The 24,265-nt window shown below is 48.0% G+C and overlaps 7 protein-coding genes across 7 annotated transcripts; 2 read left to right on the top strand and 5 right to left on the bottom strand.

Moving 5' to 3' along the window:
- Nucleotides 1–1,005: 1,005 nt before the first annotated feature.
- On the bottom strand, nt 1,006–2,816 carry PENARI_c011G09678 (uncharacterized protein; the record flags this gene model as incomplete). The annotated part of the gene is made up of 6 exons (XM_022632710.1): nt 1,006–1,047; nt 1,104–1,162; nt 1,253–1,360; nt 1,414–1,851; nt 1,909–2,131; nt 2,193–2,816. 6 exons carry the CDS (start codon nt 2,814–2,816, stop codon nt 1,006–1,008), a joined length of 1,494 nt encoding a protein of 497 aa, XP_022487476.1.
- A 1,318-nt stretch (nt 2,817–4,134) lies between these two features.
- On the bottom strand, nt 4,135–4,436 carry PENARI_c011G06150 (uncharacterized protein; the record flags this gene model as incomplete). Its single annotated transcript, XM_022632619.1, has 3 exons — nt 4,135–4,167; nt 4,221–4,238; nt 4,293–4,436. The coding sequence occupies 3 exons, from the start codon at nt 4,434–4,436 to the stop codon at nt 4,135–4,137; spliced, it is 195 nt and encodes a 64-aa protein (XP_022487444.1).
- A 948-nt stretch (nt 4,437–5,384) lies between these two features.
- Nucleotides 5,385–6,949, bottom strand: PENARI_c011G11087 (uncharacterized protein; the record flags this gene model as incomplete). Its single annotated transcript, XM_022632739.1, has 2 exons — nt 5,385–6,650; nt 6,725–6,949. The coding sequence occupies 2 exons, from the start codon at nt 6,947–6,949 to the stop codon at nt 5,385–5,387; spliced, it is 1,491 nt and encodes a 496-aa protein (XP_022487447.1).
- A 669-nt stretch (nt 6,950–7,618) lies between these two features.
- PENARI_c011G07514 (uncharacterized protein) lies at nt 7,619–8,619 on the bottom strand (the record flags this gene model as incomplete). The annotated part of the gene is made up of 4 exons (XM_022632654.1): nt 7,619–8,125; nt 8,179–8,325; nt 8,376–8,414; nt 8,470–8,619. The coding sequence occupies 4 exons, from the start codon at nt 8,617–8,619 to the stop codon at nt 7,619–7,621; spliced, it is 843 nt and encodes a 280-aa protein (XP_022487512.1).
- A 1,006-nt stretch (nt 8,620–9,625) lies between these two features.
- PENARI_c011G05713 (uncharacterized protein) lies at nt 9,626–17,271 on the top strand (the record flags this gene model as incomplete). The annotated part of the gene is made up of 5 exons (XM_022632607.1): nt 9,626–10,219; nt 10,288–11,773; nt 11,829–12,580; nt 12,641–16,304; nt 16,370–17,271. The coding sequence occupies 5 exons, from the start codon at nt 9,626–9,628 to the stop codon at nt 17,269–17,271; spliced, it is 7,398 nt and encodes a 2,465-aa protein (XP_022487556.1).
- Nucleotides 17,272–19,159: 1,888 nt separating this feature from the next.
- On the top strand, nt 19,160–21,051 carry PENARI_c011G01265 (cytochrome P450; the record flags this gene model as incomplete). The annotated part of the gene is made up of 6 exons (XM_022632498.1): nt 19,160–19,375; nt 19,430–19,649; nt 19,705–19,773; nt 19,827–20,429; nt 20,483–20,920; nt 21,047–21,051. 6 exons carry the CDS (start codon nt 19,160–19,162, stop codon nt 21,049–21,051), a joined length of 1,551 nt encoding a protein of 516 aa, XP_022487514.1.
- Nucleotides 21,052–21,617: 566 nt separating this feature from the next.
- On the bottom strand, nt 21,618–22,862 carry PENARI_c011G08888 (uncharacterized protein; the record flags this gene model as incomplete). The annotated part of the gene is made up of 5 exons (XM_022632692.1): nt 21,618–21,919; nt 21,984–22,083; nt 22,162–22,301; nt 22,356–22,533; nt 22,596–22,862. The coding sequence occupies 5 exons, from the start codon at nt 22,860–22,862 to the stop codon at nt 21,618–21,620; spliced, it is 987 nt and encodes a 328-aa protein (XP_022487677.1).
- Nucleotides 22,863–24,265: the final 1,403 nt, after the last annotated feature.

Raw genomic sequence — 24,265 nt, 5'->3', positions numbered from 1 at the left:
AAGCGGAATATACCTTACTGGTTATGACATAAACACTGCATGAATAGAGATGGGTGATACAAAATCTAAGACACGGCGATAGAGTTACTTCTGGACACGGACCGTTCCTGTCATGGCGAAGGAGAGTGTGAAGTCGACCACATTGTGGATACTAAGGCGATCTAATTCTTGGTATCAAAAAAAAAGGAGAAACAAAAAAAAAAAAAAAAAAAGAAACCCTCTAAGTAGCCGCATCAACCGGCATGTGGGTGGCCTTTGATGTCCCTTAATTCCAAATTCCGCAGCGATTTGCGAATAAGACAGAGACAACGACATGTCACTCATTCTTCACTTGGAAAATTATGAAATAGCCCACTTTAATAGGCAGACTTTAATTGAGAGGTGCTTTCCGCGAACCGTTAACTCAATCTGATGCGGAGCAAAGGATGTCCAGGTTAACCTTAGTGAGAGTCAAGAGAGGGATGATGAAGGATTCCAAATACGTTAATACATCGCTGCTATTCACGGCCTAGGCATGTAGTATACAAGTTACATGCAAAATTCAATAAGAGAATTCCGAACCAAACCTGCATACCGGGTGGGTATGCAGTACAGTAGTTGCATAAGAGATATGGTCTTGAGAAGATCCCTTACAGCTTGATGGGGGTGGCTCTCTCGATAGAAGGGGAGTCGAGGCGAGTAATCAATTACGCTTCGGTAGTTGCATTTGTCGCGATGTAGCCAATTTGGTAGTCTAGCTTTACAACCACCGGGAAGGAGAGGGAGAGTGCCCCGGCCAACTGTTCGAATATGCCGGCTGGTCAGCTACATCAAAGGCATCAATTGAGAATAAGCAGACCCCAGAGAACGGATCTGATCTCGCTCCTGGTGAGAAAATGCAGAGGTGGAGTGCTAACGCTTATAGCCGTGCACCCCATACCCTCGTGTTTAGATCATTGACATATTTGAAATAACTGCGCCTTCAATCTACGGCGTATTCCGGGTTCCATTACACAGGCCGATTGTCTAGTAGTTGATGAGAGGGTTCAGATTGAGCCTCTCCAACAGCTACAGTAAAATTGTTAACAGCATGCCACACCTTATAAAAACGGATGAAAACATACCCACTGGTCAAAGCCCTCGTCCCCATCTCTGAAACTTTGGAAACGGGCGTCCAAATGCTCTTCGTTTTTGGGTTAGCATTTGGCTAATTCCGTTTTTTATATATTCTTTTTATCCTTCAATCGGGGTCTGTGGCAGAAAGACCACTTACCGGCGGTAACGTTGACCCTGGCAGGCACTAGAGGATCTCCTTGCCAGCTTTTCAAGAAGTCACTCGCCTTAGTGTCATTGCCTACTTGGCTAAGATCAAACCTAAGGCCTGTATGAAGTCAACACGACTGACGCACAAGTCCAGTAACGAAAGAAGCTTACACTCTGGTCCATAGCCCTTAGTCGCAACATAAGCCAATGAATCTTGGATTACTTTGCGGAACTCTCCTTCAGGTTCTTCATTGGGACAACCATCAGTTATCGTCAGAATGAGAAGCGGCCTTTCCAATTCGGCACCGCTATTGATTCGCTCGTAAAGGAACTCGTCCAAGACTTTGGCTTTAAGGTTTGTGCCGAGCTTCGTCGCGCCTCTAGGGGTGAAAGTCATTCTATCCCGCAGTTGATCGTACATCAGATTGTTTGCACTTCCATCGATCTTGTTAATAAATCGGAGATGCACGGAGCCGTTAGGAGCTGCGCGAGTCATGAGATCCGCCATCCGCTCGACCAAGTCGGCCTGACGGGTCATTCGATCCTCGAGCATCGGGGTCCCGCTATCATCTGGCATTGTATCATTTGTTTCCATTGAGCCACTGTCATCTAACAGAGTTTTATGTCAGATAATGGCCGTTGAAATAGCGCTGAGCTCGCACTCACCGCAATAAAGAATCGGCTGGTATAATGCGTGCCGGGACATGATGGCTAAATTCTTGGACCATTGGGCGCTAGGCGAGCCATTTTCCAGTAGCTCAGCTGCCTTTCCCGCGACCTGCTGCACATAATCATTACCATGTGGATAAAAGTCCTCCAAGCCATTTTCTGTGATAAAATCTTCAAGGTGACGCTTAAAGTCATCCTTTGTCTGCGGATATACATTGGCCTGTCTCAAAGTTAGCAGATCTAGTTACAGGCAGACGTAAAGGTTATAATGATATTCATACATTGGCTTGCGGCACGCTCAGGGCAGCAACGCGTCTGATGGCGTTGCTACCGATGTCTTTCCATTTGCCAAAATAGGCGAGACCAAAAAGGGCCGAGCTAACGAGGAGATTTTCCAACTCATGCTTCCATCCTGGCTGCTCATTCTTCGGGCGTAAAGCTCTGTGAATAGCAGTATTTGTTGACTTATCTGCAAGGCTCTGGGCTGATTGACCACTGAGGTTCCGGTTTGTCAACGATGCTCCATGGTCGATGAGGAGGCGTATGGCTTCTGGGCTTTTTCCCTGTCTGACTGCCTCCATGATCGGGGTGTCATTTCCCAACTCCGGGATGGGGCCATCAGCTTTGGCGTTGTGCTTCAGGAGAAGCTTAATGATAGACGCGTTGTTTGCGGGTGCCTGAGTAGCCATATAAAGGGAAGTCTTCCCATCAGGGGCCTTTTCATTGACATCTGCTCCACTCTGCAACAGAAGTTTTACAGAACCCACATGGCCGCCTCTGGTTGCAAGGAAAAGTGGTGTTTCACCATAATCGTCCTGGTCATCGATGTCCTGGTGTGCCAGGTAGCTGGTCAGCTTGGACCGGGTGAGAGTGCCAGTCTTAGCAAGTGTGTGAAGGTTCTCCATAATTTCGAGGTAGGATCAATGATAAAGTAAATAAAATAACAATAGAACCTTCAGAATGGATGGGAGCAGCGTGGATATTATCTGACTGGTAATTCAATGAGGGATCTCACACAGATAAGAAACGCCATTTTAAGAACTATCTAAACAGTGCAATGTGTACTTGCTGAGAAATCACATGTCGTATCAATATGCGAGCGAGGTCATGCCCCGGAATACCCTTGCAATCTAAGTGAGTCGGTGAGAGTCGAGTCCGCCATAGCCCAAAGCGGAAGGGCAGAGATGGTTACACAAGAGGTGCGCAATGAAGGGGAATGGCGAATCTTCTAATCAGGAATCTTACCAGCAAATATATTATAATACTTTTCCTCGAAATTCTTGGCGGGTACACACACTATCATGGGAATCCCTTGCATTAGAATGTATCACCATCCAATGTGGGCTTCCTACAGCTACCTTCTAATTTATCAATGTAAGGAAAAAATGATGATTTATTATTATTATTATTATTCTTCTTATTGTGAGATTTGCTATAGAGGGTAGAGATGAGTGGGGCAACACAGGACCTTGTAGTTGCATTGCAGCGATGGGAAGAATCACGTATAGGCAGCGGTTCGTTGACGCAAACCTATACCTCAAGTAAGTTCTACTCGCTGGATATTCAAAGAATGAAGTTAGGCCCACCAGAGAAGCGAATATATGAGAGTTACTATTGCAATAGTGCCGAAAAGCAGAAGAGAGAAAAGGACTGCAATTGTTCAACAAACGTGTTGACGTAATGAAAGGCTAGTCATTATCAACTAGAGAGAGTATTATCTACTATACTGCCCAATTCTAAATGAGAGACATTTCTGTCTGTGTATGATGTGTACACTTGCAAGGTGGCATAACATTCACAAGTGACAGTTCAGGAAACCCCAATACGGATGTTGCATTCATTGAGTAGCATTACATTATCATGATCAATGAGAAAAGGAAAGCTTCAAACTCTCCAATAAACCCTCACAGAAAAAGGTCGGTGTATTTTGTGATTAGGTTGAAGTTGACTTGGGTTAAGCCTTCTCAAACTCATTAATATGCATCATGCAGATAGTCCCCCAATATTATATACTGATATTTCACTATTGACCCCATCCATCGTGAAAACGTGCCAGAATTGCACGTAGTCACTGCTTAACTAGGTACGAACACGGATACTGCCACAGATGCATCGTAATGTAACCATGCTTCTCCAATTCCTTCACCACTATGAATCATGGCTGTGTAAACAGAAGTCCAATCATAATTTCATGTCTTCAAGCTTGCATCTACAGAAACAGGTCTAGTATTCGAGCTCGCAGCAAGTCCATGCACCCTAAGAGTGAGAGTTAGCTTGATACCATGATATCGTCTGCACATGTCACGCACGTTCTTCCACACTGATATCTACAGATAGTATTAGTAACATAGCCTCATTGGGTACGAATCGGAAATTCTCACATAGTTTCCTCCAACACACTCGAATTGCTCTGGTGCTCTTTTACGCAGACAAGAACGTGCGTCGTCGGTGCCATTGTCATCAATGGCGGCATGGGTGGTAATGCCCAGGGCAAACACGGCCAGGAAGACAGCTGAGAACTTCATTTTTTTAGGTGCTATGGATCGCAAGAAATAGAGAAGAGGTGAACCCAAGAATTGTACCTGAACTTTATAACTGCATCGCTTACTTACCTAAGCCTTGTAAAATATACAGAGGCTGTATATGTCACTTGCGTTGCGGTCGTATTTTCGATTTGGTTTATACCGCAAGTGCCCCTTGCTACCCAGCTCCTGCCGTTTCAATAAGATGTTTCTACCACGTCACCTAACTCGTTAGGTCATACAGCCATCGATCTGCATCTCCTGTACTTGCAAAGGGTGCCTGAGCAATACATGTAGCGAAGGACCCGGATCCACCTTAGGCTCATGTTGTCGTACATTCCAGGACTTACGAGTATACGCAGCCGAAATTGAATTCCGGCCTGATAATTTAGCCGCAACTCCCCTGCAAGGCTGTGGTGGCTCCAGGATCTACGATTAGGATCCGCAAAACTGTCTTAGACTGAAACAGCGTTAGGGGGTTGGGTGCTCGGGGATTTGTAACGATCATTGAATACGCCATCACATGCTGAAAACAGTAGAAACTGCGTATGATTTTGCGTGACACCGTTATTTGCGGTATTGAACTGGCCATCGCAAGTATGGCAATAGCTAATAGGCATGGATACAAAACAATGACTGTGAACAGTTGTCCGTAATGAATGCCGGGCAAATATCCATCCAACGACCCTCCCTAACTTGGAGGACAATAATACTGTCCGCCTATTAAGTGATTCTAGGCTATCAGGCGCAGGAGGAGTAAGGGATATGAACGACACTGCGGACGAACAAATTTCCGAATCTCGCAAACATGGTCTTGCTAATCCAGAGTCTCATAATATATGACACTCAAATCTGCAAAGGGACAACATATTTACGAGAAGAGGTATAGTGTATATAAATAGCAGACTCCGCGTGCGTGCATAGACAGCGACATATGAATATCACCAAATCTCAATCTTCTATTTTCTCAAGCTCTCCCTGAACCTTCACCCATGCATCAGTCCGCAGAACGCCGTTGAGCCACCAGTTCCCACCAGCATCCCTTCCTGTCACAGCAAAAGTATTTCTGAATGATAGATCGGAATGTAGAACTCCATTTACATACGATGGCTTTCCAATACCGTGCGCCCGGCTGTTAAGGTCTTTTCCAGACGCAGTCACCACCGAAGAAAAGTCCAAGCCGTACATTCCAGCTTTGTGCCAATTTGAAGACGAGAGAAGCAGCATACCGGGCTCACCGATCAATGCGAGGTAGCCCGACTTCTCCATAGTTTGCTTCAATAGCGCAGTAACAGCCTCGACCTGCTCGGCCGTTTGCTGCAGGGCTACTGACTGCCGGATTTTCCAGGCGACATTGCTTAATGATTCCTCCTGGATCTGGCGTCCCTGTAAAAAGGTAGGTGACATACAGACAGCATTCCCCAAGTAAGCACTTCCAGGAGACGAAAAGCTATCGTGCAGTGACGTACGCAGGTTGAAAGCGTTGTTGACAAGAATTCGTTGGCTTGGTAGTAGGCCGAGTGCAATATAGAGTGTGCGTGCCCACCATGCTAGTATAATATCGCTCTCGCTGAGAAAAGGATTGGACTTCGCACATCCATTGTCACACGAGCTTGCAAGCTGCTCAAGGGCCTTTATGTGCATCTTCCTCACGCATCTCGCGGGCAGGAAGATTGTGTGTCTTTCTTCCTGGCGATACCAAAGCGAATCGGCCAGGCGCCGACCAACAAACATAAGCAGCTGGCCTTTGTTGAGTACCCGGTCAAAATGCATATATTTTTCTGCCGGTGTTCGCTTGCCGAGCTCTGTCAGAGGATTTGATTCGAAGCCTTCCAGAGTCGGTATGGCGGTCAGGTCTCCGCGAACCATGGCAGACCAGGCCCTCATGAAGATGCCAATTCCCATGACATCGGTCAGAGTATGTGGGAAGGTGACAGTGAGGATTGTCGCATCATCAAAACTAACAGCGTGGATAAAAAGCTGAGGATTGTCGGAATATATCCAGTCGTCTAGCTTTCGGGGAGTAGCCTTGCTACGCACAAGCGGAGTAAAATTTTCTGGTGAGGCGAAGAGCGTGGCTTTCCCTGTGGCCTCGGGGAATTGGGCTGCCAGCGGATGGGAACCGATGGGCATCTCGTGTCTGGCATAGGTGAATATAAAGGCGGGTCGGGCATCGTCATAGCATTGCGGTATATGATACTCTAAACGTCCGTTTTCCTGGGAAAGATCAATCATTAGATGAGGATATTTGGCAATGTAGTAAGATCTCATCAGAGGATGATATGACTTACATTCAGACGTAGTCGAGCTCCAAGCTCCCTCCAATTGCCAGTGGAATACAGCTGATCCAGAGCAGCATGAAGTTTGGAGATGTCCAGCACATCGTGGAAAATCAATGCAGTATCTAGGACTGTACCACGCATGGACAGGGCTGTATCCCAGGACCGAAGGGGTACTATTGTATCTGAAGGCACTGTGGCCGGTTGAGCCGGACGCGAGCGGAATAAGAAATTCATATTGGTGGATTGAAGAAGGATCTGGAGAAAGGCTCAGTAGAGACGAGATTAGGATGGGGATACTATCGCGGTCGGTATGGGCCAGGTATTTTTCTAGAGCTCCTAGATTGAAAGACCGGGACCCTGTTGGGACTATGACTATGACCACCCATTGGCTTCTAATGCATTAGTTAATTGCAGATAATCCCTGTGACCTCTGTGCATTATAGACATAGAGACTTGGCCCTATGCATAACACTATTGACCTTTTTATTTTCGTTTTCCCGGCTCTCGTGTCGCGTCATGCATCTTATGCAAGTTGAGTGGATCCCAAGTTCCCGCAGTACTGCGTGTTTAGGATTTTCTTTTTTCAATATCAATACAGGATGAGACACATTACAACTGTATCAAGGGCCAATACTTTGTGGCGTACCTACCAGTTGCCAGGTAACCTTATCAGGTACTGGCTCCCGACCGCAGAATTATGGAGAGTGCTTCCTACGTCGTCGATCGTGACAAATGAAGCATTTTTCTGATGCAAGTGGAGCTGAGGTTACGTCTTACAAATCACAAAAAGAAAAATGGTCGATCAATTCCTAGTGCGTACTCCAGCAAGTCTTAGTAGGAACCTGGATCAGATGTTCAAGAAAGAAGAAAGGTGCACTGATCAATTTGTACCAGACTGATCGGTTATGTTCTTCTAATAGAGGACCCAAGGATATATATTCCATCCACGGGATGTTTTGCCGCCAACTCATCCGGCTGCTCCCAATTCTTCACAACGAGTTGGGTGCCTGTATCACTCTGTACCTTCTTCCACAGGAGGTTCCAGCTATCCAAATCGTGGTAGTAGTATGGCATGCGAGCCTGGGTGGCATTTACCAGGGTCTGGTCCCGGCATGCCACAATGCGACACACGATGAGTGAATCAGGCTTCGCAGCAAGTAACTCAAGTACTTGCTTCGCCACTACAACCTGCTGGTCCCAGTCAAACACATGGAGGAACAAGGATATATACACAATGTCAAGGCGCCCCTTCAGCTGCACCATCAGATTGGAGTTTTTGTCCAAGATGTCGGCGCTGATGAGTTGCTCGCTCATCTTGTCATGGTCAAGGAACAAGTCACAACCAAGCTCTAGAAATTCAGGACGGAGGTCGGTTCCGTAGAGATTTGTACATGGTGCACCGTCGTAGATCTATGATCGAAATCAGCTTACTTCTCTAAGAAGTTCCAGAGGGGTGAACGTACCAACCGGCGAAGTTCCTGCCCAAATGCACACCCAAGGTCCAACAACTTGTCTCCTTCCTTGACCCGGCGGAGGATCTCAGGGTAAATGGGTGAAGATGCAATGCTAAGCTGGAGAAAAGAAAACTGGCCAACGCAGGCATAGGGGAACTGGACATAGTGAGCATTGCTGTACTGTAGAAGGGTAACAAGAGACATACGATGGCGAATGCTCGATCTCTCTGCTCACGGTCAGTAATCTAAACTCGATAAAAAGTATTTGAGGTCTCTAGAGATACAGACCAGTTGACGGACGTGTTGCAAGATCTTGTCCGCTGGAATATTGCTATATTCCTCAAGGATGGTCCGAACCGGCTCACCGACATGATCTAGGTGAGGATTGTACAAGAGTTTGGGGTCGAAGCCCTTCGTGACCGCATCTTTCAGCTGAGAATCGGGGTGCATGATGGGTGAAATGTGTAGGAGGATCTGAAAAGAAAAGAAGGAAGCCAAACACGGTTTACGGGTTGTTGTAATAATAAGGGCTAGAGGATCGATATCCTATGCGGTGGGTCTATCTATCTGAGTTTTCCGTACGGAGATCCCAAATCGAAGAAGAATGTGTCTCGCAGGTGACATAGAATCTACATATTGCGGTGTGCAAACTGGCAAGATTCCTCAATTATGCATGATGTTGATGATCGGGTAGTTTGTATAGAGTACAGCCAGCCACACTAGACGCCTTATGCGAGGGGGAAGCAAGATCGACGAGGTACACTGAACAAAGCCACAATAATAGACTTCCGGCCCACACTACCCTCCCGCCTTCTCGTGTGCCGATCAAAGTAATTGACGTAGGGGGCAACAGCACCGGCATGCATATGCATGTTGCCTTCCGGCGCCCCAAATCCAAAATATGTAAAAGTGCACCAACGAGGCCAGAAAAGGATCAATCTCGAGACTCAAGATAAACGTGGAGTTACACCGAGCTTTCCAATTAAAAATTAAAAATTAGAAAAAGGACACAAGAGCCAGTCAGCAACCAGAGTCGAGCACATATAATCATTGGTTGGGCCATTCCTGTACCGAAATGCTCGCCGCCGATCAAGAGCCAAATCAGTTGGAAAGGAATTTTAGACGAAATGAATATTGTAAGCTATTGTGGAGAGTTATTTGGTTGCTGTAACCCAGAATACCACGACCTGCAGGGGGCCGATGAAATCGACGATTGAGGATGGTAGGATTGGATCTATGATACATGGTGTATACGCAAGGACGTCGGAAGCTAGCCACAAGGGTACCAAGATCTTCAATAGACTAGGCTGGGTGTTCCATGAGACATGTTTGGCCTTTCGAGAGCTAGATAGACTCTCTCTTTAATAGAAGAGGTTACTCCTTTGATTTGAGTGCTCCATCGATTATTACTACTGCATCTATGCGTTTTTTATCCTCAAACATTACGTCTCGCCCGATGCCAGCTTCAACGACCACTGCCAGACACCAGGTCTCCGTTTTATTCGGACCGCAGCGCAACGATGTCGATGTGGTCTTGGCTAAAATTAGTACGACTCTCGTTGAAGATTCATCTCTTCAATTTATCCATGGAATTTTGCAGGAGCTGCCTTCCCTCTGGGTTGACATTACTAAGGCCTGGCCATCCCTCTGTCGAGTTCCAGGGGACGATCAGATCATCGCATTGCTACAACAGTTACAAGGTTCGCCGTCAGCAACCACGGCAGAACCTATGAATGTGATCATGACGCCCCTCACCGTGATTACTCATATATTGGACTTCGTCAAGCTCAAGGGCTCAATTGGGGAGCAGAACGTCATTGACGCTCAAGGGTTCTGCGTGGGATTTTTGGCGGCGATCGTGGTCGCTTGCTCCAAGGGTGAGGACGAGTTTCAGTCACTCACAGCAACAATTGTCCGGATAGCCGTCTGCATCGGTGCCTTGGTGGATTTAGACGAGTTAGTCCATGGTACTTCTAGGTCTATTGCCGTCAGGTGGAAAGACCTCGCAGGCTGCAAGGTGTTTCAACAAGTGCTGGCATCCCATTCGAAGGTAAACAAACCCTCCCCCCCAACCTTTCAATATTTCACATCCGCAACCTCGCTGACTGTCTCATTCAGGCCTATACGTCATGCGAGTTGGACACCAATAGTGTGACAGTAACCGTTCCAGAGGAAGACATGGACGCCTTGGTCAAAGATATTGCAAGTCGCAATTTATCGGCGAAGCCCATTGCTCTAAGAGGAAGATTCCACCACGAGGTACACAAAGTGGCTGTACAGCATATTGTCAAGTACTTTGAGCAGGACATGCGTTTCCGGTTACCCAGTGGGAGTGGTATTCTCTTGCCTCTTCGATCCAACGTGGATGGGAACGTGATAGTTAAGGGAGATATGCTCCTCATTGCATTGGAATCGATCCTGGTCATGCAATGCAAGTGGCTTCCAACTGTTGCAGGTGCATATAACACCATAAGGCAAACCAACGACGCTGCTCGCTTGTTGGCCGTCGGCGAGAGTTCCATTATACCCCGGAGTGTGAGCAAGGACTCGGTACAGCAGAATGGTCGTCATGACTTGTGCCAAGACAACGACAGGCTTCCTAATGGGCTCTCCAATGGCCTCACTCCTACGAACGGGGTGGAAACCGCAGAGGATATGGCGGACTGCCGTCTCAACGGTCATGGTGACGACCCAGTAACCCCAATTGCAATTGTCGGAATGGCTTGTCGGTATCCTCAAGCCGACTCTGTGGAGGCGTTATGGGACATGCTCGAATTAGGGCGATGCGCTGTCAGCGAGATTCCCAACGATAGATTCAAAATGAATGAGCTTCTACGGCAGCCGAAGGGGCCGTTCTGGGGAAACTTCCTAGATCAGCCGGATGCTTTCGATCATCGGTTCTTTGGTATCTCAGCTCGGGAAGCAGAAGCCATGGATCCTCAGCAGCGACTGCTACTACAGGTCGCATACAATGCCATGGAGTCGGCCGGCTACTGCGGGATCTCTGCTTCGTCATTGACTTCGGATATTGGCTGCTATGTTGGTGTTGGCTCGGACGACTACACGGATAATGTTGGATCCCGCGACTCTAACGCATTTTCCGCCACCGGAACTCTCCAGGCATTCAACAGCGGGCGGATAAGCCACTACTTTGGGTGGAGTGGTCCGTCATTGACTGTTGATACCGCTTGTTCGTCAGCTGCTGTAGCCATTCATTTGGCCTGTAAAGCCCTCCAGGCAAAAGAATGCTCGATTGCCATGGCTGGAGGGGTGAACGTCATGACCAGTCCCAAAGTGACCCAGAACCTCGCCGCTGCCTCTTTCCTGTCCCCGACTGGTGCCTCCAGGGCATTTGATGCAGGTGCAAATGGATACTGCCGTGGTGAGGGCGCAGGGCTAGTGATCCTGCGACCATTGGAAGATGCTCTTCGCAATCATGACACAATTTTAGCTGTCATCGCGGGATCGGCAGTTAACCAAGGATCCAACTGTTCTCCGATCACTGTCCCAGTCTCAGAATCTCAACAGTCCCTATATCGTAAGGCTCTCGCTGCTGGGGCGACATCTCCACACGAAGTTACTTATGTCGAGGCCCATGGTACTGGTATGTTTTCTTCACACTACCCTGTGATTAAGTGCCCGCACTAACGGTAGTATAGGGACGCAAGTGGGAGATCCCATCGAATTTGACAGCATTCGTCAGGTTTTTGGTGGTGCAAATCGAGCGGAAAGGCTTTGGATTGGGTCTATCAAAGACAATATAGGTCACACTGAAACCTCATCCGGAGTTGCTGCGCTGTTGAAGACAGTCATGATGATTCAAAAGGCCAGAATCCCGAAGCAGGCAAACTTTTCTCGATTGAATCCCAAAATACCTTCTTGCCACAAAGAGAATATTGCTATTTCCGAAAAATCTACCAACTGGGAGTCCTCACATCCTGTGGCCATGGTCACAAACTACGGCGCCGCCGGGAGTAATGCAGCTCTTCTTGTTAAGCAGCACCGGAGACCATCGGACAGTTCCGACCACGCCAAAGGGGGCATGTCAGAAGTCCCAATTTTCATTTCAGCGAAGTCCACAGAGTCACTTCGCGCTTACTGTGAGGTTCTTCATAAATTCGTCACCAAGGCATCAGTCCAGCGCCATGGAGACGTGATACAAGATATCGCATATAACCTCGCAATCAAACAGAACAGAAAAATGGACTACGTGGCCACTTTCTCAACAGATTCTAACGATACCGCGAGTTTTCTGGACCAGCTCACTGCAGTGATCTCAAATGATGCATGCACACAAAAGAAACTAGCAAGCCCACTCCCCGTGATCCTCTGCTTCGGGGGCCAGACTGGGAATACAGCAAATATATCAGAAGACCTGTTCAATTCCTGTGGACTACTTCGGCTTCATATAGTACGTTCCCTTATTTCCGAAAGTTGAGAATTTGGCATGATTCTAACCCGACAATTCTAGATGGAATGTGAACGCACTTGCCAAACCCTGGGTCTTCCCAGTCTGTTCCCAACGATCTTCCAATCCAGTCCAATTGAAGATCTGGTATCCCTCCATTGCATACTTTTCTCCATTCAATACGCGTCTGCAAAGGCTTGGATAGACTCGGGGCTAAAGGTGGACCGCATCATTGGGCACAGCTTTGGCCAACTCACCGGGCTTTGCGTTGCGGGCAGCCTAGGTCTTTCCGATTGTATGACGCTCATCTCTCAGCGAGCCGGTCTGATCCACAGCAGCTGGGGTCTGGAACATGGCAGCATGCTCTCCATAAAGGGTGCAAAGGAAGACGTCAGAGTCTTGTTGAATGGCTGCAACAATACTGTCGATATCGCGTGCTTCAACGGCCCGCGAGACCTGGTCGTTGCTGGGGAGGAGGTATCCATCGCAAATCTCGAAATTATGGCTGCAGATGGATCCATGTCTATACAAACAAAGCGTCTCCGCAGTACCCATGGCTTCCATTCTCGACTGGTCGACAGGATTGTTCCTGGCCTCACCACAGTCGCCCACTCACTAGTGTACCATGAGCCACGAATTCCTATAGAGGCCTGCTCTGAGCTGGATGATTGGACTTGTGTAACTCCCACAAAAATCGTCCAGCACAGCCGTATGCCTGTGTATTTCGAATCTGCTGTCGAGCGGGCTGCACAGAAGGCTTCTGGGCCAGCAATCTGGCTCGAGGCTGGATCAGGGTCTCCCGTGGTCCCGATGGTTCGACAGATTATCCAGTCCTCTCAATCGTCAGAAGGGCATGTGTTTCAATCGACAAACCTCGAAGGCCCACAAGCACAGCGCAACATTGCTAAGGCCACATCGAATCTTTGGTCAAAGGGCGTCGAAGTGCAATTTTGGGCTTTCAGTCATTACCAGGCAGCATCTTACAAGTCGATAAATCTACCACCTTATCAATTTGCGAAAACCAAGCATTGGATTCCAATTGATCCATTTGCGTTCCTTCCCCTGCCACCACCGTCACTGCCAGATGATCACGGTGGTCTCGTCAGGATTGTGGAACAAAGCTCCGGGAAAACCGTTTTCTCCGTTCAAGCTTCCCACCCGGTGTACCGCTTGTGCGCCCAAGGCCATTCTGTCGTTGGACAACATCTGTGTCCTGCCTCTCTTTATATTGAGATAATTTTGGAGGCAGCGAATAAGCTAGACCCGGAGGGACTCTCTGGATTTATGCCACATATACAAAATCTGAGCATCTCTGCCCCACTGCTTCTCGAGTCCGAAGGAGATGTCTGCCTCCAGTTATCACGAACTGACATCCAGCTGAGGTGGTCATTCTGTCTCTTCACACGCCAGGGGAAGTCAGGTCCAGAGACACATGCGACTGGCGAGATCGGACTTCATAAAGTGGAAGGAACGACCCAGGCTTGCTCACGTTTCCGGTCCCTCGACCGTCTCATTACTCCATCTCGTTCACATGCCATTGCAAAGTCATCAGGTTCTAGTGGCTTAATGGGGCTACCTGTTTACCAGACCTTTAATCGAGTCGTTGCCTATGCAGACTACTTCCGAGGGGTTAAACATGTGTTTGCGAATGGAAATGAAGCTACCGGTCTCGTCTCCTTGCAAGAATCTCAAACTGCAAATGGCATCTGTGACCCCATCCTCGTGGATAATTTCCTTCAGGTGGCTGGTATTCATGTCAACTGTTTGTCTGAAGTACGCGACGATGAGGTCTTCGTCTGTAGTGCAATAGGGGACATCTTTTTGAGTGATTCCTTTATCAACAGAGATACCAAGTCCACTGGAACTAGCACAACGTACACAAGCTATGATCGACTATCTAAGAAGCAATTTATGTGTGATATTTTCGTTTTTGACCCCGAAAACGGCAAATTGCTTCTCGCCATCATGTCTGCAACCTTTACCAGTGTTCTGATGTCGAATCTGTCTCGCGCTCTCAGAAGACTGAACAAGGACGCAACTGAGCCGAACCCCCAGTCAAGTGAAGGAAAACCCCAGCTTGAGACCCAAGAGGTCTTGACGAGAAACTCTCAGAATCCTCAGCAAGTAGTTGGAGCCGGCGGCGGGCACATAGAGGCCGTTCGGGAAATGTTCCACAATCTGCTAGGCATCCCGCTGGAGGAGCTACTTCCGTCCTCGAGTCTTGAAGATATTGGCGTTGATTCGCTCATGCGAACTGAAGTTCTGGCTGAGATCAATAAACGCTTTAACTTCAACCTAACCACCGCTGCCTTGATGGAGACATTTGATATTCAAAGTCTGGCCAACAGGATATTCCCGGATGCTTCCTCCGAAACTGTAAAAGTCTCAGCCCAGGCTCAAGCGGCTATCGAGGTCTCAGTGGAGCAGAGGTCATGGCAGGATAGGGACATTGACGCAGCACCGGACACACATAAATATCTTGCTCTGGCCGAGCTATCGAGAAACCTGTTTGCCAACCTCAAAGGAACTACCATCCACGGTCAAAAAACCCAGTGGACTGGTTTCTGTGATTCCGTCTATCCTCAGCAGATGGCTCTTGTAACAGCGTATGTCGTCGAGGCTTTCCGAGATATGGGGATCCCGCTTGAGTCTTTCGGGCCCGGACAGGTTATTCCGCAGCTTCCAGTGTTGCCTCAACATCAGCAGGTAAAGGCTCAGCTCTATTCAATCTTGGAATACTCCAAATTGGTCCGAAGGGAAGGAGACGTTCTTATACGACGCGAAGGACCCATTCCCACCACGCCTTCCTCTACCCTACACGAGCAGATCGTCCGAAAATACCCTCGTCATGAATCTGAGCACAACCTTCTCCGAACCACTGGATCCAAACTGGCTGAGTGCCTGACTGGCTTGGCTGATCCTCTGACCCTTCTGTTCCAGGACAAGGAGGCACGTGAACTGATCGGGAATGTATACACCCATGCACCAATGTTCCTTTCCGCAACAATGCACTTAACACAATTTCTCCATGATGTCCTCAGCCAGTGTGATACTAGTAGAGAGATCAAGATTCTCGAAATCGGTGCTGGCACTGGTGGTACTACCGGCTTCCTCCTCGGCCAACTCGCAGACGTTTCTGGGCTACGCTTTCAGTACACCTTCACCGATATCTCATCATCGCTGGTTGCATTAGCTCGAAAGAAGTTTCGAAATTACAGTTTCATGAGCTATGCAACTCTCAATGTCGACCAGGATCCTCCTGAAGCAATGTTAGGGCAGTATGATGTGATCATCTCGTCAAACTGTGTTCACGCCACTCCCAGCATCATGAGATCAACCAAGAATATCCGTAGGCTTCTGCGACCGGACGGGATTCTTTGTTTGATAGAGCTGACCCGCAACCTGTTCTGGTTTGATCTGGTGTTCGGATTACTCGAGGGCTGGTGGATGTTTGACGATAGTCGACAGCATGCTCTTGCTAGTGAACATACTTGGAATAAGGCCCTTCGCCAGGCTGGCTACCAATGGGTTGACTGGAGTAATAACCCTGCAAAGGAATCTGAGATTTTACGATTGATTGTGGCCTCCCCTGCCAACGTCGGCTCCCCTGAAGCTACCTTAGTCACCGAAGAGTCCGTGAGTTTTGCTGAGAAGGATGGTATCCAGCTACAGGCGGACATCTACTATCCTCCTGATATTGAGACATCAAGCCGGTCTCGGCCTATCGGTACGTGAAGCACATCTAAACATACCAATATCCTAATGACGAACGAGGGCTTACATTTCATAAAGCCCTCATGATTCATGGAGGTGGTCATGTCATGCTTTCTCGCAAGGATATCCGCCCCAAGCAAACCGAAATGTTGCTTGCCGCAGGATTCTTGCCAGTCAGTATCGATTACCGCCTCTGTCCAGAGGTCTCGCTCTTAGAAGGGCCTATGGAAGATTCTCGGGATGCCCTTCGGTGGGCTCGTCAAGTGTTGCCGGGCTTGGTGCTCCAACGCCCTGACGTACAACCTGACGGAGATTACGTCGTGACCGTTGGGTGGTCAACTGGTGGACATCTTGCCATGACACTTGCCTGGACAGCTGCTGAAGTTGACGTCCGCCCGCCGGAGGCAATCCTGTCGTTCTACAGTCCCACGGACTATGAGGACCCCTTCTGGAGTCAACCTAACTTGCCATTTGGTCATCCTGCTCTTTCCAGTGACACATACAACCAGTGGGAAGCCATTCAAGATAAGCCTATCATCTCATATAATCCGTCGTCCTCGTTGGGCGGTTGGATGAACCCTAGTGATGCTCGCAGTCGTATAGCATTACACATGAACTGGACTGGCCAGACAATCCCTTTCCTGCTGAACAGTCTGGGTTCTCGTCAGAAGAGTCAGATGACCAAATTGGAAGCACCGAGCATCCAAGATATCCAGGCCATTAGTCCTTTGGCCCAGATCCGTTCCCATAAGTACAAATCTCCCACTTGTATCATCCATGGTACCCGTGATGATCTGGTTCCCATTTCCCAAGCGCAGAGAACATACGCTGCGCTTTGCGAAGTAGGTGTCGATGCTGAGATCCGGGTGCTAGATGCAGTGCATCTATTTGATATATATCCAGATATGAAGCAGAACCAGGAAGCCTTGCAGGCAATTCAAGACGGCTTTGCATTCTTACAGAAACATGTCAAGCCTTGATATGGTCTTGCTACTTGTTCAATGGAATGTTTGTGAAGTAAACCGTTACCTAGAAGATATTTACCTAACTGCGGGGGCTTGTGGCTAATGGCTCGCATTGTTTGAAATTCGCGTTTTGTTATTTGATCTTCTAATATAGAACCAATGCCACTTTGCCTGATATACAAACGCTGTTATTATCTAGAGAGTCAAAAATAATTACATCTGTATACTCGAGAGCAAGCAGGACGAATATATTACTGTCGCATCAGAAAACAACCGCTCTATCAAGATGCAAACAGGCAATACAGAAACCTTGAACATTTTTGGTCTAGCTCCAAAATAGACGTGTATCTGTTCGACAATTGCCACCGTGAAAATGATGGGGCTTCATCTGCTCGGTGACCCTGATTTCCTGGCTTCTCTCTCTCTCACCGCTGGTTTCAAGGATCCACGTCACCAATGCGCCCAGAAACGACCTTGCCCTAGACGTAATAGTCTACTTGACATAGTACGTATACAAACTAGCACACCTTACGTATGTATGCTAGCACTACGACGCCTACTGGAAGATTAAGGGCGCACTGTGGTATAGTACCTAAGTGAGTAACCAATTGAGACATCAAGATTTCTATTATTGGCTTTCTCGAGATACCAATCTGGCTCGTAGATGCGTGCGCTGAAGCGACATGTAAAGATCAATCGCATGGCTTTTGATTCGCCTCTTGATTCAATAGTTGTCATTTATTTTCGCGGGCACTCGACATGCAGTCGAACCAGGACAATGATTTACAATTTTTTCATTACTCCTGAAATAAGGTTACTTTCTTTTCTATACTGCCTTAGAATTTCATTCCATAATTGTTTGTTAATATCCATTCTGTTCCAATTCTAGCAGAATCAGAAGGCTGCAATGAATGGTAAGTATTGGACCGTATTATCAGTTGTTATCGGATTTGTTCTACTACACGTTGATTGGCTTGATTGGTCATTAACCCCTACCTAGGGAGTTAATTAGAGATTTGCGAGCCACAGGATTGTTGGATATCGCCATTGGATGCTTTGACTCTTCAATAATGTGAGATGGCGATCATACAAAAATATACCCAAAATTCCAAATGTACACCTCACCCATATTACGCTTAACGCTGTAATTGTATTACCAATATAACACAAGCGCTACACCTTCTAGCTGGGTCGAAATAGTACTAAATAAGGATGTCTCAATAAATGGTATAGTTGGGGGTGTACTCTTAGCATTAGGGCTTTAGCGGTTTCAACCGGACATTATTTAACCTCTAGCAATAATACTATACTGTAAGCAGACAAAAATGCCAGACTTCCCACCCTCCGGCCCGCCCCGCATGGTAACCTAAATCATACTTTGTGGCTTGCAACTTCCGAGGTTCCGTCCGGCTCACTAACCTTGCATAAGTATTACTTGTAACCCGGCGGTGACGGAATGTCGTTTGGTATTTCATGAGGCGATGGGCGCCGTGCTTTGTGGGCGATTATTCCTCGGACCAATTAGGTTGATCGGAATCCGCATGTCTCGCAGGGAGTCGCAGGGATCTTCGTTGATTTCAGGCGCAGCTGTGCAAGCCACCAACCTTGGAATGCATGCTCTCTAGTGGAGTATGGTCCACGTCGCACGACATGAAAATGTAAGGTTCATCTGCATATGCGGGTTATCAGCAAGCAAGGGATGGAGATCGGTTATCGTTTACGTAGGCCTTGGGAGACTGCCTTAGTCAGCAAACTGACTGCAGGATGAATGCATATGGATTGTGAGTGTAGCAAGAGAGAGATCGGGGTAGTCCTCGCACCTACTCACATTGTCTCTTAATTTCTTCTGAGGACTTGAATTCGTCGGGCGTCAAGGGTGAACTTTATCCTCAATTCAGCCAACATGCTTGTCGATTTGGTCCTTATCCAAGACTCACATGCCACGCTCGTTGGTGCCGGGCTCGTTCTCCTGGTAACTTGGGCCCTGCGATACATCTTTTCACAAGGCTCAAAGCTGCCGATTATCAATGAGAAAAGTATACTTGAATTCGGCCTGCTCTCCTCCAAGAAGGGCTATGTTTCCGGTGCTGCCACCCTGATCAAAGATGGATTTGCCAAGGTTTGTTTAATCTCTATTATTTATTCGAGTTAATACTCACAATCACTGAAATAGTCTGCCAAAGGCTTCCGCCTTGTCACCGACAACGGTTGCCAGATTGTCCTGTCTCCGAAGTATCTTGAAGAGATCCGCCAGCATCCTGATCTGAGTCGTGACAAGGCTTCCGCTAGGGAGCTCATGTCGCATCTGCCTGGGTTTGAGGTCTTCCGGGAAGGATCTAAGGATGAACGCATTCTCCACGATGCGGTGTTGACCAAATTGACAAGAACACTCGGTGAGTGGCGCTTAGCTGAAACAGTGCCGGGGCCTTGTACTGATATACGAACTAGGTCGTGTCACCGAACATCTCTCTCATGAAACAGCACTAAGCTTTGAGACGCACTGGACGAATGAACATGGTGAGTAGTCCTCGACTCGTGCAACTATCTGTGAGAAGGCTGACAAGCAAAAGAATGGCACGCGGTGCCACTGCGATCGAGTATTACGCAGATAATTGCTCAAACGTCCTCCCGAGTTTTCTTGGGCGAAAAGCTCTGCAGAGACCCCGAATGGCTGCACATTACCATAAACTATGCAGTACACGTCATTAAGGCCACCGAGCAGCTCCGTCAGTGGCCCCATTTGCTCCGGTATGTCGTTCACTGGTTCCTTCCAACCTGTCGGAGGCTCCGTCAAGACATGCGAGAGGCCCTGGATCTGATCCTCCCGGTCCTGAAAGAACGACAAGAGGAGAAGGCGGCGGCCAGAGCGGCTGGGAAGACTCCAGTTTCATATAACGATGCCATTGACTGGATGGAAGATACCGCGAAAGGTCGTGCTTATAACCCAGCTATCTCGCAACTCCTATTGTCCATGGCAGCTATTCACACCTCAGCCGACATGTTGACGCAGGTCTTGTTCGATATTGCTGGAAGGGAAGATCTAGTGGCAGCACTGCGCGAGGAGATCATGACGGTTGTCCGCGACAATGGCTGGAGTAAAATCTCGCTGTACAAGTTGGTTTTGATGGATAGCACCATCAAGGAGAGCCAAAGACTCAAGCCTATTGCCATTAGTATCGTACCTGAATGCTCGAAAATGGATGAAAGAAACTGACGTCGATCCTAGCACCCATGCGCCGTCTTGCAACCAAAGATGTGGCTCTATCTGACGGCATGTTTATACCGAAAAATACGACCATTCTGTTCCCCGCTGATGCTATGTGGGATCCCGACTTCTACGAGAATCCACAGGAGTTTGACCCCTACCGGTATATGCGCATGCGCGAGCTCCCAAATCGGCAGGCGCAAACAGCCGCACAGCTCGTCTCGCCTTCGCCGAACCATCTCGGCTGGGGCTTCGGACAACACGCATGTCCAGGTCGGTTCTTTGCTGCCAACGAGCTCAAGATCGCGCTCTGTCAGCTTTTATTGAAGTATGACTTCAAACTAGACCAGGAGCGCTTGCCGGAGATCCGTCGCCATGGAACCTCTCGAACCGCTGATCCGGTAGCTAAGCTGTTGATTCGGAGACGGAAGGACAATGTCGCAGTGCAGGATCTGCCATGTATGGCATGAGGACACCAGGATACTGTGGAATTTAGGAACGCTAGCTAAGGATAAGCTACCGACCATAGTCTTGTTCCTGTCATCAGCATAATAGCTCTATTGAGCCGCCTACAGGTTCCCTCAGGCTAAATGGAAATTGGAATTCCTATAGGGGGCATATCGAAATCTGGGCTATGAAATATGTTATTTGATGGATAACGTCGAGATATATCGAGAAGCACCTGGGGTATTAGCGCCGAATGCCACCATACCCTCAATTACATCACAGATTGCTTCGAACATAAATAAATTGTGACCTTCCGATCAATCGCTCCTAGTTCACAAGTGTTCTCCAATTAGCTTAGAAGATAGACTTGAAAGGGTACCTGGGCAAGGGCAGGAACATTTCTGAGGGTCCTTTCCATTCCAGGACTTACTACCCAAATACAACAAAAACACCCGATTTAACTTGAGCAGTTTAGTGCGAGAATAAATATGAGCGTAAATACGATGAGCTTGGGTAGTTGTATCTACTCGGACAATATACAGGCCAGGCAACGACTACCAAAGTGCATGCGGAAATGCATACTTTTCGAATGGTCGACTCTACTAAGATAGCTCTAGAAAGAACTATGGCAGATGTAATTGGTAGATATATTGTCCAGCACCCTTACAAGCAGAGGTCCCTTACCGCACTGTGGTGTCGGAAACCACTCTCATGCAGTTTTCACGGTTGCTTCAATGCAATCTTCGAGAGTAGTCCAACCAGGTCGTCCAAAGAAGGCACGAATAAGGTTTTCAGCTCGTTGAGCTGGGACCACCACTCCCAGGCTCGCCTTCTCATTCTTCGGTGGATCTGGAATGAGCTTGTTCTTCGGCTCCGTCTTCTTCATAACTGCAGTTATATCGCTCCATACAAAAGGCCCTGCAGCCCCAAATACCCGTTCCGAATTGACTTCCTTATCCAGCAACGCGATGACGTGCAGCCGCGCGGAATCTTCCACGTCGATAAACCATGCTGTTTATGGCATGGGTTCTTAGCAGTGTTTTCATGATCCATTTGGGGTAAACGATATGCTTACGTAGGGGAACCACCTTGAAAGGAAACGAATCCCCCTGTAGAAGGGCTCGGATCCATTTGTGTCCTGAGCTACCAATTTCGGGGTGAAGAGTTCGACCAAACTAAAGAGATGAAAGTTCGAACCGTTAGCGGTGTTCGGGTCAATTGAACAGATTTAGTCAGGTATGGGGTGAACCCACGTTCATCCACGGAAGAACTGTATTCAGCACAAAGGAAGGTTGATTCTCTTTCACCCATTTCCAGGCCTGTCGCTCGCCTTCGGTCTTGCAAACAGTGTATATCGATATTGCAGTTTCCGGTGTAGATGTGTCCCACGAGTCTAGGTATAATCAAACTTTGATCGCTTTCCAGGGAGTTTATAACTTTGATTTACCTGTGTCAAATCTAAAAGGCTCACTGCCTTCGGGATAGCCAGCTGCAACAATGGATGAAGCAAGTACCACGCGCTTGATGGAGTCTTGACTGGATGCAGCTCGGAGGACATTCAAAGTTCCAGCGACAGTGTACCCCACAGGATCGCTGTTTGCTGGATCCCATGGCATAGCTTGGGCCTTTGCCAATTAGATCATTCTGCTCCAAGGCCTTCGATTTGATGGGGGAAAGCGGCACGTACCATATGGACTACCCCGGACACCCCAACGAGAGCATGATCAAATGCGCTAGGGTCTCGGAAGTCCGTTACCAGGATCGTCTCGAACAAACCCGGGCCATAACATGTATCAAAGTACTCATTCAGCCAAGGTCGGGGCGTGCGGACGGTGCCACGAACGCGGTATCCGAGGCCTAGGAGGATGTTGATAACGTGCGATCCAATATACGCGTTGGCCCCAGTGACCAGGACTGTCGACCCAGGGGGAAATGTGTACTGGTTCTTGGTCATGTTGATTCTAAGCTGCCCAGTGACGGCTAGAATGTGCAGGAGAGAGATAGATATGGCAACAGAAAGACGGAAAACGGAGGGAAACGTCTAACCCTGGTCCCAGGCAAAAGTACTGGGTACGAGCGGCCATAGTCTGTCCGTGGCCACCCGTAAAGCAGCACAGAAAAGCAAGCCAATTCGAGGCCCCAGCTAACGATCTCCTGCACGTATGCATTGCACATTATTCCTCGCTGGAAGGTACCGCAGCATAGTAGAAAGGCGGTATAGAAAATGCGGTGTGGGCTCGTTCGGAACTCACTGTGAATAGTGAAATGGTATCGAAATACTGGAAGATCGTAGGTCGTACTGAGAATAGGCGTGCATTAGCATAATACTGGGCCTCTTGAGCAACACTCGGGATGTCTACTCCCTTGAGTCAACTCGCGAAACTTTCCGTAATTGACTCCCGTGCACGGGCACAATAAAAATTCGATACATCAATAAATAAAGGCCATATTAGAAGGCCCGCATGGAAGCTATTTAGACCCCCTCTCCATTTTACTAACTGTAATGAGTAAGCGTGGTAATTGTATTTCCAATGCATTATTCGGTAAAAATGCATGCGTTTCTTGGCAATACTAGATGCTGTTCTGAGTCAAACTTTCGAAAAAAGCGTGAGAAAGCAGTAAATTTTCGCATATTTCCTATATTGGAGCTCTCTAATACGTCCTGAAACTATTTAGAGAGCTCTCCGAGGCTTCCTAAGCTGGTCGGACCAGGCATTCTCACCCTAGGCCGTACCCTAAGATGCCGGTGGCGGCTAAGGACTGCTTGTAGGTAGTGCCTGGGCCGTAGACGAAGCTATTCCCAGTCCCTGAGATGCCGCCGGCGGTGGAAGTTATTGAGATATAAGAAGCCGAAGATATAGCGCCTAGCGATGCCCTAATTACTGCTTAATTAATCGGGGGTGATCTCCCGTTCGGGACTCATGAGCTAGATATACGACAAAGCGACTTATTTTTACTAGGGGTTTACATAGTAAATAGAAGTACTCGAAGAGTATATTTGGGACCTCCAGTCCTCGGTGCATTAGCATTGCCAAGAAATGCAGGCATTTTACCGATTAATGCACTGGAAATACAATTACTGCATGAGGCCTAATTAGGTTTAGCGAGTGGAATGGGGGTCCGAATAGCTTCCATGGGGGTCCTTCTAATATGGCCGTAAATAGATGGGTCGAAAATGAACTTAAAAGGCGCCACAGTGTGGGAGTAACCTAAATGGCCACGTTGTCTTGTTGGTTTAATTAAATTCCTTACCCCTTGCCGACTGTAATGTGGAGACCAAGTATATATGTACGTCAGCTTCAGCTGAGCCAGCATGAGTACACAGTGGTGGCTCGCTTGGCCTGCACTAGAAGGAGG

The sequence above is a fragment of the Penicillium arizonense genome (assembly GCF_001773325.1).
Source record: "Penicillium arizonense strain CBS 141311 chromosome Unknown PENARI_contig011, whole genome shotgun sequence".
Classification (NCBI taxonomy): domain Eukaryota; kingdom Fungi; phylum Ascomycota; class Eurotiomycetes; order Eurotiales; family Aspergillaceae; genus Penicillium; species Penicillium arizonense.
The sequence above is the reverse complement of the archived record's forward strand: the minus strand, read 5'-3'. Positions and strand labels throughout refer to the sequence as shown.